The sequence below is a fragment of the Channa argus genome, chromosome 17 (assembly GCF_033026475.1).
Source record: "Channa argus isolate prfri chromosome 17, Channa argus male v1.0, whole genome shotgun sequence".
In the NCBI taxonomy this organism is placed as follows: domain Eukaryota; kingdom Metazoa; phylum Chordata; class Actinopteri; order Anabantiformes; family Channidae; genus Channa; species Channa argus.
In genome coordinates, this window is record NC_090213.1 from 18,974,421 (window position 1) to 18,988,438 (window position 14,018).

General features: G+C 40.8%; 1 protein-coding gene across 12 annotated transcripts in view; it reads right to left on the reverse strand.

Moving 5' to 3' along the window:
• Positions 1-14,018, reverse strand: part of enah (ENAH actin regulator) — a 115,423-nt gene that overhangs the window by 11,551 nt on the left and 89,854 nt on the right. For 6 of the 12 annotated variants that reach the window (XM_067481866.1, XM_067481864.1, XM_067481863.1 and 3 more), the window contains 3 exons: positions 8,021-8,355; positions 2,538-3,353; positions 319-644 (listed from right to left, as the gene is read on the reverse strand). In XM_067481866.1, coding sequence (XP_067337967.1) covers positions 319-644; positions 2,538-3,353; positions 8,021-8,355 — 1,477 coding nt within the window. Of the gene's footprint in view, positions 1-318; positions 645-2,537; positions 3,354-8,020; positions 8,356-10,091; positions 10,194-14,018 lie in introns of those variants that run through there. The other 6 variants (XM_067481874.1, XM_067481875.1, XM_067481870.1 and 3 more) reach the window with 5 other exon arrangements.

Here is a 14,018-nt window from a genome sequence, read left to right on the forward strand (position 1 = left end):
GCATTTGCCCAGTTCCGCGGCAGTCGCAGGAGATGGACGTCATCAACACGATCACTCACGCTCGGTGAATCCTTCGGAGTATTACCTCAAATGAGCTCGTTTAGAGAAAATCGTGACTTTGCACTAGGGAGCTGGCTGGGTAAAATCCGGGTAGTGTCAGGGCCAACAGACTTAGTCCAGAGAAAGTGTGGAAAATGTCTGAATTACAGTGCATGTCTGAAAGGGGCTTTATAGTCATGTGCAAAAGTTAGTACCCCATCTTTTAATACTACGTTTTTGGGCATTCACTTTATTGTGAATACAGACAAGCACACTTACCCTTGGCACTTTACGCAGCTTGGCTCCGGCGAGGGCAGCAGCCAGGCCTGAGAGGGGACGGTCCTCTGTAGGAGAGAACAGTCCGGCAGGAAGAGGAGGTGCTGGTGGAGGCAGTGGGGCTCCAGGAGGAGGAGGTGGGCCTGGAGGAGGAGGGGGAGTCCCGCCTGGAGTCAGTGTAGCGGGGAGTGGGGGAGGAGGGGGTGGGGGTGGGTGGCTAGCCGGGGTGGTGAGAGTGGCAGGCGCAGAAGTCACAGTGGAGCCGGGTGGCAAGGGAGGAGGCGGGGGAGGAGTGGGGGTGGTCAACCCCGGGCTATGCACCACATCTGCTGGGGGTAGGGGAGAGGACACAGAAAGGGGGAACGGAAGAGACACAGGAAAGTCATATTTCAAATCACTGTCACAGAGCATCAACCTGTTGACTTCAGCCTATTTTATTTATTTTTTTATCTGAATGTTTCTACACTAAAATTGGAATGACACAAAACAAAACTAGCTCACAGAGGTTTCACCTCAGCATAGACTGAATTTACATTTTCGAAAAAAATGTTTTATTATCCGATAGATTAATCTCAAATGTCAAATTGTAATTATTTTGCAAATGTACTAAATAATTGGACAAACCTGTTTGTCAGGTTGCGTCAACAGGTTACAACATTGTCATTATATCTGCAGAGCAGTAATAGTGAATACTCTTTTTAAAATGATGGGTTACACATATATTAGGTATGACGGCATGCACTTCATATCAGAGCAATCTTATTATCAACATGCAGGTTGAATGAGAGGTAGTGATTGGGACTGAGGTTAGAAGTGCAGTAAGGCTGGGAAACATGTAAAAATGATCGTAAACAGTTAAAAAATATATTTAAAAAAATATATAAAAAATATTATTGCCCATTAAACAGAGCTGAAACAAAACAACTGAAAAAAAACACACACTTTTTGGTGTAGTGTCACACACACACACACACACACGCACACAAACAATAATGACGCACTCACAACACATAGTTACACAAGACAAATTAAATTGTATTTAAGCAAATAACATTTGTCTGCGTGTGATTAAATTGCTGAGCTGTGATCAATATTAAACTAGCAGTGACAGTGGTGACAGGACAGCTCAAAGGCTGTTAGAACATCTCTTCCAGCTAATTAGAGGAATGCTCAGGGACAAAGGTCAGTGCAGCAGTGCATATAAATGCAAAACTAATGTTTTTAAATAAATATTTATGTCACAAAAACTGCCATTGTGAAAAACTGAGCTTCCATATTCATTTATTTACAACTAATAAACTGGTGGGTGTGGAAGGAAGTGCACTGAAAATCGTCAGTAGCCATGATAAAAAGTGATTGAATGAAGTAGGTTAATGACATCTTCCTTTTGTTAAAAGTAAAGGAAATTTCGGGTGTATTTAACCTTTTATGAGATCGAAGCAAATGGATATTATATTTAGGTAGATTTTATTTGTACATATTATTGCAGAATAATTCATTTACAACAAGGATCCACTGCTAACACACCATACACCGAGTATCCTGCTGTTTGCAGATACAGTTGCAGAGTGTTCAGAGGGCAGAGAGTGAAGAGTCAAATAAGGGTCAATCAAATGACAAATGATAAGATCAGCACAGGAGTGAAAAAAATAAAACCAAACTTTAGTTGAGAAATGAAATGATGACAGAAAATATCAACCACAAACTTAAAGTGCAATGGTTCTATACAGACTTTAGTCTGTAAACGCAATCCACTTAACAACAGACTTGTATCAAAGAGATGAACATGCCATGCTGAACAACCACATCCAATGAACAGACAGCCAGCCGGACCTTTAAGCAGCAAGCACTGGGACATACACAGTTTACAAAAAAGTTAGACAGGCCTGCACAACAGTGACTACTACACCATGAGATCCCCAAATAGTCATCAACGCAACAGTTTTTTGTGAAAAACTGCAGCCAGAATTGGTGAGGAAAAGTCACCTAAAATAAATCTGGAGTCGGGTTATGACAGCCAGGAATGACACATTCCCCAAAACAAGGGAAACACTCCATAGAAATCTGCCTGGTTTATGGGACTCAGTTCAGTAGCAAGATAAAAGATCCAACAATGTTCAGTAGTCCTCCTGTTAGTGTGTGAGCCAGTGAGAACAAGAGAAAGAAAGAGAGAGCGAGAGCGAGAGAGAGAGAGAGAGATGAATCCGGACTGGAGGGCTTACCCTGGGGGTGAGAAGAGGAGCCCCCCTGAGGTGGGTGGGGCTCTGGGCCTGTGGCTGTGTCCAGGTCCTCTGGCCCTGACAGGCCGAGGCCAATGGGGAGGCAGAAGTGCTCGTGAGAGGCAGAGGTGGCAGTGCTGGCTGCAGCAGCAAGGGGCGCTGTGGAGGGAGAGGGCACACCAGGACCCTGGGATGAGGAAGGGGGAGACAAGGTGGAGGAGGAAGACGGAGGAGGAGCTACAGGGTAAGGGAGAGGGGGCGGCGTAGGAGGTAGTGGTGGGGTCGGGCAGGGAATGCCAACAGGGGTATGGCTGTGTTGGATGGTGAGAGGAGAAGGTGCAGGGAACATGGGTGGGCCATTGGCTGATGGGGAGGGAGGTTTCTGGGTAAGAGGGGAAGGTGCCGCAATGGGGATGAGCGGCCGTGGACCTGTGGCCTTCCCTGGCGGACTACTTATCATGACAGGGGGTGATGGTGGCAATGGGGTGAAGTTACAAGCTGACCACACCACAGACTTAGATGGAGGAGGAGGGACAGGGGCTGGGACAGGAGCAGGAGCAGGAACAGCCAGTGGGGCTTGGGAAAAACCTTGCTGTCGCCTCGGGACTGTGGCGTAGTGAGGCAGAACGGGGTGGAAGGCAGAACCAAGGGAAGTGGCGAATCGGGAGGCCGAGTGCCTGAGGGGAGGGGTTGGGGGTGTGGTGGAAGAGGGTGACTGTGTCCCAGGAGCTGGGTAGGTGGGTGCGGAGGGAGATACTGGTGTGGAGGAAGTTCTGCTGTACTCCTGAGGCCTGGGTGTGCACAGGGTACTTTCAAAAGCTAAACGCAAAGCACGGCAACGGACAGACCAAGGTCAAAGACAAGACGGCACAGAAGGGAAAGGGGGCGACGAAAGGAAAGAAGGCAGGAGAGGTAGCAGCCATCGTGCACACAGGAGGGAAAGACATCAGGTCAGGAGAGAGAGAAGGATGGAGGGAGGGAGGAAAAAAGAGAAGGGGGCAGATGAAGCAGGAAAAACCAGCACAAAGCTATATTCAAGTTTTATTCCAGGTGTTCTTTCTTGATGATGTTAGTGGACATGTGTTAGCATTGTGGACAGAGCCAGAGACACAAAGCTTTCATAGCCTTGTTTGAAAGAGAAGAGGGGGAAAAAATGACAGATTGTGGAGCAGAAGTCTGAGTTTTCCACAAGTGCACCTCTCAGATAGTATCCAAGTTCAAACCCAATTTCCAGAAGTTGAAATACTGTACATTAAGATTCAACAATTTGCAAATCATTTGATAGCTAGCAAAGAGACATTATATTAAATGTTGAAAGTGAGAAATGTAACTGAATTGAAGGCATATAATTGTCTTTTTCTACACAGTTTAGGCAGCATCCCATTATTTCTGGAAATGCGGTTAGTGGATGCAACTCTTCTCAACTGGAAAGTCTGTTTAAGTCCATCAGTAGAACCCAAAACTAAGTGAAATTTTAATACCGTGTTTTCCAAGAGACAACATGCATGAGTTCCAAAATCCGATTTGCCATTTTAACAGTTTAACGTTTATATGTCCACTTGAGTAGTGATCAGCTGGTATAATTAGAAATCCGTCACTATCACTGATACTTGCCCTCCTCTGTCTGCTGCTGATGGGGAGACTCTGCTGACAGCTACAAGGTCCTGTCTGGTTTGGGACTGTGACTGTCTCAGGTTAGGTTGGATAGTTAGTGGACTGAATGCAGCACGTCCAGCTTTTTCCAACTTCCAGCTTTCGGTGGATGTAAAGCTAAAGTGTGTGAGGAGTTAGCTATTAACCAATACACGTGAACATTGTGATCAAATGTGAAATGATCGTTTTTCTGCGCGTTCGTGATGGTTTAATAAGTGTTTTGATGATTTCCTCTGAAATCGTTCATTTGCGGAGGGTTTTTGTGCCGGTACACGAACGAGCAACGACGTTGTCCGGTCGCGTTAAGGAGTAACTTTGACTCTACCTGAGCCGTCTGCTCCCTCTGTGCTGCAGACTGAGACACTTGCCAGAGCTCTGCCCTCACTCAGACACAGAGAGAAGTTTATTTTCTTTTTCGCTAATGTCAGTGTTGTCTTTAAAAATACATACAAGGTAAATTCAGAACACAACTATTAATATCTTCATGCTCTAGTTAACCTTCAACAACTAAATCCAAGCACAGTGAGATAATTTCTTTATTGTCCCAGGTATCAAAATATCGTCCCATCATTTTTTAAAAGGGCTTTTTTTTTCTAGGGAGTAAGATGGCAGATGACTTACAGTTCATTATTTACTCTAACGTAGTGTTTGTCCTTCAAATCTCTCCTTTGTTCTAATAAACTATGTTTCTATTGTGGCTAAGTGAAGCCCTCTCAACCTAATTATCTTCACTCCAGTGCTGAGCACAGTATGAGCTGTGGCCTGACATGTGTCTTCTGTGTATGTTGCTATGGTGTAAAGTTGTTAATCAAAAGTTCACCTTCTGCTCCATTTTCTCTCACTAATGATGTCATTCTGCATCTTTTTTTCAGTTTTTGTTCTCATGATTTCATTTCATTTGTTTGCTAGTAATTAGCAGATAATGGTAACAGCTTGGCAACAAAAGTACAGTGTTGACAATTAGCATGTGTACTAACAATCCCTGACTTTCCTGCAGTTCTTATAACCATTGTGTCTATTTTGTTAACAACAACTCTTCTTGCAAAGAAAATCTTAGTGTAAGCTTTAGACATCTCACACAAAGTGTCTCTCTAACTGTACATACACACATCACACACACACAAAATGTTAATGGTATTCAAGTGAACACCTCACAGCTGGTCACAAGATGTGCGAGTCTGTCTGGCTCTTTTCCAAACTCTTCTCCTGTGTTACTTCATTTTGCTTCCCCCCCAGCTGATCGTCTTGACAACTCGCATTACATTTACTGTTTATCTCTTCCTGGAGTCAGTGTTCATTACAACTTCCACTCCACTACTAACACAGTTTCTTTCTTACTTTTCCAGTTCACCACACACATCTCTTCTTCATCAACTTAGAATTTGGCTTCATGTTTAACTTTTACCTCTGGCTTTCTGTATTTTCCTTTTATGAAACCTCTCCATTGTTTCCTTTCTTGTCTATTTGTCTCCTCTTCACGTGATCAATTTTGACATTTTCCATTCTTCTCCATCACTGCACCACCCCCTTCCTGCTTTCTCTTTTTCTGTAGTTCTAGGCTGATCATGTGAATGACATGCACCAGCTTTGCTCTGCCATACAACAATAGTCTACACACCACCAAAACAGGCTGATTACACAGAGCTGGACACATGCACAAAAAGATATTAAGCACACATGCACACACGAAAGGTCCTCTGTGTTAAACCATTTGGACTTTGACATGTAAAGCAGAGACAGGCCAAACAGAAGGAACTTATTTATCAAGTAGTTCCACCAGGTTACTTTGGTTTTACAGCAAGTTAAATTTTGTCTGTGGTCGGTTAACATTCTTGCAGAAACTACACAGTATTCTGTGAACATGCTCAAACACAATGTGCTTTACACTACAGCAATAAAACAGTGTGTTCGAACAAAAGCAAGCTGCAGTTTAAGACATCAGTAAAACCACCGCTGCAATCTAAATAAAGATGAAGAGAAAGAAAGAAAAGTGGCAGTGAACTCACTAAATGAATGTGTCCAATAACAGATGCTTACAGTGCTAATTAGCCATTTTCAAGTAGCTACAGTAGAACACGATATTGAATACATTGCCTATAAGTTACTCCCCCAGAGGTTCTAATATTTTTTTCCATTACAAAACTGTAATATGGCTGATTTGTCTTATTGACTAAAATGTATAAAACAAAAGAATAAGTCAGTAGCACAAGAACATTTCCTAGTGACTAAATATATCTTATCTTGTATAGTGTATACAGATATTCCCTGGTTAGAACCAGTGACGATTTATGTAAGATACTTTACATAAGTATTTATTCCCTTCAATTAATAATTTCTGGTATATTTGATTTGAAAGTCTTTCCAAAAAAGACATTAAATCAACCATGATGTAATAAAATAAATGGTGAAAACTTCCAGGGGAGTGAACATACTTCACAGACAAGGTATGAAGGGACTTTCCTGTGGAAATCGCCTGTTGCCTTTACTGATATGTTTTTTATTATCTCCATATTCAAGGAGAGTTTTTCCTTATCATGATTGGATGATACACAGTAACAACAGAGATGGTATCATACGTATATTGCACAGATATTAAATTACCATTGGGCAATTAAGTAATTCGCAATACTGGGATACATTAATGGAACTTATCTAAAAGTTGAGTCATGTCAAATGGACTTATTATTTCTTAGTTGCAAACATTTCACTTCTTTGAGTAGCAATGACTCAAGTTTTTTCTGCAGAAATTCTGAACTGCGTGCACTGCAACGGGTTAATTCTGTAAGTGAGAAACTAGGCCTGTAAAGCATTAATGCTAAATAACTGCTCACAACAAACCCATAAGTTCAAACACATTATACATGTATTATTGTTCTTGCATTCCTGTTGGATCCAATGTACTTGTTTATCTGCGTTATTGTATACGACATGAAATAAATCCGCTATTTTATTCTCTGGGTTTTACATGTATGGACATGAAGATACACATTCATCCCTTGGGGTCCCATCAGGGTTTTTCCTCATGTGTTTTTAGCCCCTGATTAACACTAACTGATTAGCACTTAAAGGTCCAGATATTCCAGAGTTCAATAACGAGAGTAATTATCAAAGTTGACAAATTTATAAAGCTGACGTTGATCAAAACAACGTGCTTGTACAGCATCATCATCATTACGTCTTCGTTCAATGTTTCGAAGGGTGTGTGTGTGCCTGCGCGTGTGTGCACATTCAAAGAAAGAATGCTAAGAGATAAAAATAGATATTTTTTCAGCTGACACTTCAAGTGAATCTTGTATGAGCTAATACTAGAAAACATTTCACTACAACATTTATACCACTTCCACACGGAGGTTTTTTTTCAAAATTCCACTAAATGATATTACGTGGCATGTTGTGTGTACACAGAATATGGTCCTGTGCATTTTGACTAACATACACGTTGACACTTAATAAGTGCAGCAACAGCAAAAACTGTATTTCAAACACAAGGTTAACACCAGGCACCTTAGTTCAAAAGCTAACTTTGGAAAAGTCCTAATGGAAATGTACCACGGTCAGTAATGACTCTGATATGTACCAATCAATCCTAACACTGTTCTTAAGGGATCATGTGAAAGTTAAGCATACCTGCCATATCTAAAATAACAGAGTTTTGTGAGTGATGAATACTTTTGAATAATATATACAAGTACTGATGCCAGTATAAATAATTTTTTTTGGCAAGAAAAAAAAACAAAACAAATTCAAACAAATTGTACTGTAGAATCTTTCTAGCATCGGTGGCCTGCGAGAGTGTGTGTGTATAAATAGGAACCAAAAATGATTTTTCTCACCGGCATTAGAGATGCGCCTCCCTCTCTCCCAGTCCTGCTGCTCTCTGTCCAACTGCTCCTGCTGCTCTTTCTCCACTCGCTCTCTCTCTGCCTTCTCCCTCTCCATCAGCTCGTGCTCAACGCGCTCCTGCTCCAGTCGCTTCCTCTCCATCTGTGCCTCCATCTCTTGGCGTTCCTGTTCCTGACGTTCTCGCTCCTGACGCTCGCGCTCCAGCATCTCTCGTTCCAGGCGCTCACGCTCCTGACGCTCCCGTTCCTGACGCTCACGCTCCTGATGCTCTCTGTCTTGACGGTCGTGGTCTATTTCCTTCTGCCTCTGCAGCTCCTGAAGCTGCCTGGAGGAGAGAAGAGGAGAAAAGGGAGAAGGATTGGCAACAATAAGGAAAAAAATATTGTCTCTGCTGCAAATTTTGACTATAATTCTTTATTGAAAATCAAAGGTTTAATATTGCCTTCCAAATAGATGTTAACTACCACCAAGGAAAGGAGAAATGCACTAGAGGAGGAGATAAGGAAAACAATTGGAGACAAAATCAGAGCAGAAATGAGAGAACCAGTGAAAAGATAAATATAATTTAAATATAATTTAGTGTGGGGACTGACCCCTCTGACCCACAGGCAATTACTGTTATCATTACATAAGTATGTCATTATATAACAATTGCTCTTAGGTACAATGCCCATGCTCTTATGCAACCACAGCCAACTTTGCTAAAATTTGGAGACATTAAAAATACACACTGAGATCTGCCTGTAGCGAAAAGCCTCTCTTGGCTGCACAATGCTGCAATGAGCCAGCTGTGTGTATGACAGTGGAGATACAAGGAAAGAGGGGGTGGTGGCTGTGGCATGTACATGGAAGTTTGCCTATGGGTGTCTGCATGTTGAGGTTTGCTCACTAGGTGTCAGCACAAGGCAGCGGTAAAAAGACAGATGTTTGCGTGTGTCAAAGTTAAATTATGAGAGAAAAATCTGGGAATTAACAAAAGACACCGTGTAAACAGTTAAAGGGGTCTGAATGCCTTTGAGGCTCAGTCCTTGCCCCTAGCACTTAGCCCCTAACCTGTTTTGCACAGTTACATGCATGGGTAATGAAATCAAGATTGTATTTGAGAATGAAAGGTGGGGCAAAGTTGTGAGGCTACTTAAGCTGAGGGTTTAAGGGCTATGTTATAGTTCAGGGGTCACCAACCTTTTTGAAACTGACAGCTACTTCTTGGGTACCGATTAATGTGAAGGGCTACCAGTTTAATACGCACTTTTGAAATAACAACTTTGCTCAATTTACTGTTAATTATATGTTATTTTTAATAATTAATTCAATTAGGGATATTCATCTATGTGAAGACACAGATCATGTTAATGATTTCTCACAATAACTATCAAATGTCATTTCAAAAAGAATAGCAAAGAAAAATTAGATGCAGCTCGTTGGTAAGTGGCAGTACGGTGAGCTATTTATAGAACAGGCCCGCAGGCTACTCATGTGGTCCTTGGGGGCTACCTGGTGCCCCCTGTTATAGTTGTTTTTATGCCAGTCAGAGGCATAAAATAATCACCCGGAGCATCCAAAATATCAGCAATATTGACAGGAAACCCATAAATGTATTTTCTTCATTAACCAGCCTAAAAAAAAAAACTAATTATGTTAATAATTAAATAATCTTAGTTTGATGGTATTTTCACACTTGGTCCTTTAAAGCCAAAGCAAACACAGAGCAATTGTGCAGCTTTTTTCAAACATCTGTTAACACTGCAAGTGCACTCAGACCCCAGGTTTGATCAACCCGTGTAATGTTAGTGAAAAGTGAAAGCTACCCACAATTCAAAGCAGTAAACAGTGTAAACAGAAATAGGACTGAGACCCCCTCAGCACTGAAGCGTATGTAAAAGAATATTCTATGTCCAGATGTATCAATAATAGAATTACTTAGAGAGGAGCATAGAAAAACAGGCTTGAAATGCTCTAAAAATAAAAAATATTTTGCATTAGTTAGTTATATAATAGCGATCAAAGAGCAACTCTTTACAAGTGATGCATGCGGCACATATATGACTGTTGCATACTCACATTAACAGGTATAGGTCTTGCAAAAGGAAAAATACTCACGTTGTCACCACAATCTCTAACAGAAAGCGTGAGAGATTTTTATGAACCAGCCACTGGGACTGGGAGTGTATGCTTAATGTGAATAGGGGTGAATAAGAGAAAACTACAAGGAGGAGAGTGCATGTAGGCTGTGGGAACTAGTAGTCTGTCAGTTTCAAACACACACAATGCTGCCAGGAAATCTTTCATTTAATTGGAAAGCGTCAACAGTCACATTGTATGATTTACTTGGGTCATAAATTACATTGACAGGAAATCGAGCTAAATGGTTATGGGAGGTTATCTGCTCCCATTCATCTTGTTCTGTTGAAAGCTGACTCACACTTAAAAATCAATCATCAGCATAACGTTACTTAATCCAAATACACTTCCCTTTTTTCCCCCCCCAACTGCCCAAGTGACACACTCAAATCCTCACATTAAGGCAAGTTAGGACTAGTTCTATTTGAATTTCAAACATTTGTTTGAATGTAGGAGAATCCATAAATTAACTCTGTGGTCTAGCAGACGACATTCTGTTGGGTTTTTAACCTGTTGCTGTACAACTGACGATTCAGTGAACTGAAGGAAAAATGTTAGTTCTGAATGTTTGGGAGTAGACAGGAGCTAAGTGGTAAGAGTAAGGCAGGGGCCAAGTTATGCCTCATTAAACTTGATGAGTTAGGGGGCTAGAGTGAAGACTAGGTTAAGATTAAGATTAGATGAAACTCGTAGTTACTGGAAAAAAAAAAAAAAAGACTTTTTGCCATCAAGCCAATCGATCTAAAGCTAACTGTAAACTTAATTAGTAAAACTGTGCTGTTTGCCACAATGAGGTAAAATAGAGAAACTCAAGCAATGGCAGAAGATAACAGCAAAAGCATCTGAGAGGGCTAGTGTAGGTTGTGTCCTCAATAAAGGAAAAGTTAGAGCCAATTTCACATATCTAGTGGTGGAAACTGCACATTGAAGCCGTGTGAGTTCAAAGAGACACCGAGCCAGTCACCTAAAGGTCAACCTGGCCTCTCGCCTTAAAATCTCCACACAATTCACTGTTCTATTCACACACGGGCTCATTCAGACCTTACTCGGAGTTTGTATATGGTTGTACTGGTTCAGAGGATAAAAAGAAAGTAAAAAGTAAAAAGAAAATTCACTTCTTTCTGTGAAACAGCAAAAAAATGTATCAGGTATCAAAGGTTTGCATTAAATACAAAGGATGGTTTCTTTGAACAGATTTGGTCAGATATTCCAATTCAGATAATTTTTTAAAACTACAGACCATTTTATTTTGGCATGTTATGTTGATAAATAAAAACTACCAACTGTAGTATTTTAGACTTTCATGGAACTGAAACTCAGGTATTGCATTGGCTTTAATATTAAAGCCTTCACTTGCCACCTGGATCCTGCAAGTTCAACAGGATGCATGTTTTTTACTGATGTCTGTGGACAAGCCACATGCCAGTAAGACAAAAAGACCGTACTAAAGGTCAACAACGGACTTTACTGAAAAGGAAAGTCTGTAAAGAATTTTAGAACATTTCCTTATGTCTGGTACAACCGTCTCCCTTAGTTGCACATCCTTTCCTCATCTTCTCTTATTAGCCTGAACCTACTTGCTCTTTTTGGATTTAGTGTCGCGGTTGTTGGCCCCATCCTGCCATGAAGGTTTAGCCCACACACATCCCATAACCCAGCCAGCAGGTTATTCTCTGTGACGATTTCCATCAATAAGCTAAATCTGAAGTTACCTTGCACATTTGAGAATTTAAAGATATCCTGCACACAATTAAAATAATCCAGGTGACTTTGAGTCTTCATTCTCATTATAAAACAGTCTTTAATATTACACAGCTAACACCAATGCATAAAATGTGACATGGTAAATAACAAAATACAGACACTAAAGCACTGGAAGTGATGTACAAAATCCAAAATGCTTCCCTATGAAGTCCTGTCTTAGGTCTTTCTCTACCTTTAATTAGTCAATGGATGACCTCAACACCAGGGATAGAGACTCAGGGTTCCTGCCATGTGTCATTGTATGTGTAATTTCTGACTATAAAACATTTGTCATTGCCAACTTCAATAGCTTATTTATCATCAGTATTTGCCAAGTTGGCATTGCAGCATACAAACATCCACAGTTATATTCTAAGTGACACACAATACAAGATGTGTTTTAATAAATCCAATGATGACTTATCTTGTTGCTGAAAACATATATTGTTAAAACCTTTAGGGTATTTCTTCAGTGGATCCATCTCCTACATTTTTGCACAGCCTTAGTATTAGTCCTAGAATCTGGAAGCATTTGTGCAACTTGATCCCCAAATTGCAGGGGTCTGTTTCCAACTTATGATGGGTCTCTCTTTAACCATGCTACCTACTGGTGGCAGGATAACCTAGTAGAATTTGCAAATCAGTGACAAACCTATAAATTAATATCTAAAACGATGTCTGAGAAACCCCTTTTTCTCGCTTCTTCTAGTACTGAAACTTTGTAAATAATCACCTTCAGGGGTGGCTGTGCTGCAGGAGGTGGAGCAGTCCTCCCAGGGATGTTGGAAACACTAAACCATCTATGTTCTGCTCCTGCTTAGCACAGGCCAGGCCTTTCCCATTGGTGTGCCTCAATTCTGAAGGCGAATGGATGAATGAGATATGGTTTTTGTGTACTGATAAGGTACAAACGTGCTACAGAAATTGGCAAATATTACAAACTATATTCCATGTAAATTAGGTTTCATATGTACCTGAAAAAGTACCTTCAGCCATAGTATGGTGTCCGTTTGTCAGCATAAAAAAGTTAGACTGTCACATAGAGAAATTATATGATGTGGTGTATACCAGCAAAAGTCCAGAGCCATCACTCTCTTACCTGCACTGAATCATGGCCGGTTCAAGTTTCCACCAATAAACAAAAAAAAGTTGTTCAAGGTCAGAGTGAAAACAGATCTTTACAAAGTAATCTAAATTACATCATCACTGATGTAAGACAGTTAAATTCTAGAAGCAGCAGTATAACTGAGATTACAAAGTGGGGTAAATATGTTTTAAATGACTGGGGTATAAATACACTTCCATCTGGAAAAGTTCAGTTAAAGGTTAATCAGTATCCTGGCAAAAACGAAACCATGAATACAAAATAAGGCTCTAAACAACTCTTTGAAAAGGTTATTGAAAAGCAGGAACGGCTTAAAGACATCAAGGTTAATGATGTGCAGTGGCCCAGTTGGAGTTCAAACCTCAGTCTAACTGTTGCTGGACTTGGGGGGAAAAAAATGTACTTAGGGTCTGCATGCAACCTAACAGAGCTTGAGCAGCTTTGCAAAGAGAAATTGAGGAACATTGCAATGTCTGCATGTTTTAAGCTGACTGAAACCCATTCAAACAGGCTAAATGTTGGAACAGCTCCTAAAGGAGCAGCTACCACATACTGACCAGAATGGGGTGAATACTTTTGCAATTACCTTTAAACAATAATTTAAATGACCTTGGATAAATTGTTTTTCATATGAAAGTCACTTTGCATCGCTCATGGCAAAAAAGCCAAATTACAATGGACCATGATTTAATGTTGTAACAAACATACCATATATAGGCACTGTGCACATACAGTAAGCTGCCCGAGTTCGCACAATGTCTCCGCACTGCATGGATGTAATTACAGAATCACAGAGGTAACCTGGTAACAGTGGCAGGGCCATGTCTGAGGATTTCACAACCTCTTCAGGGACTTTTCTTTATTAATGATCACATGTATTCACTCCAAAAGTAAATTAATTTCAGTGTGACCCTTAGCATGTAATAGGAGCACGCTATCATGATTAACTGTCTCTCTCTCTATACCAAACAACTTAAACTAGCAACCTGAAACACACGGTATAAACGCAGTTGGCTAAT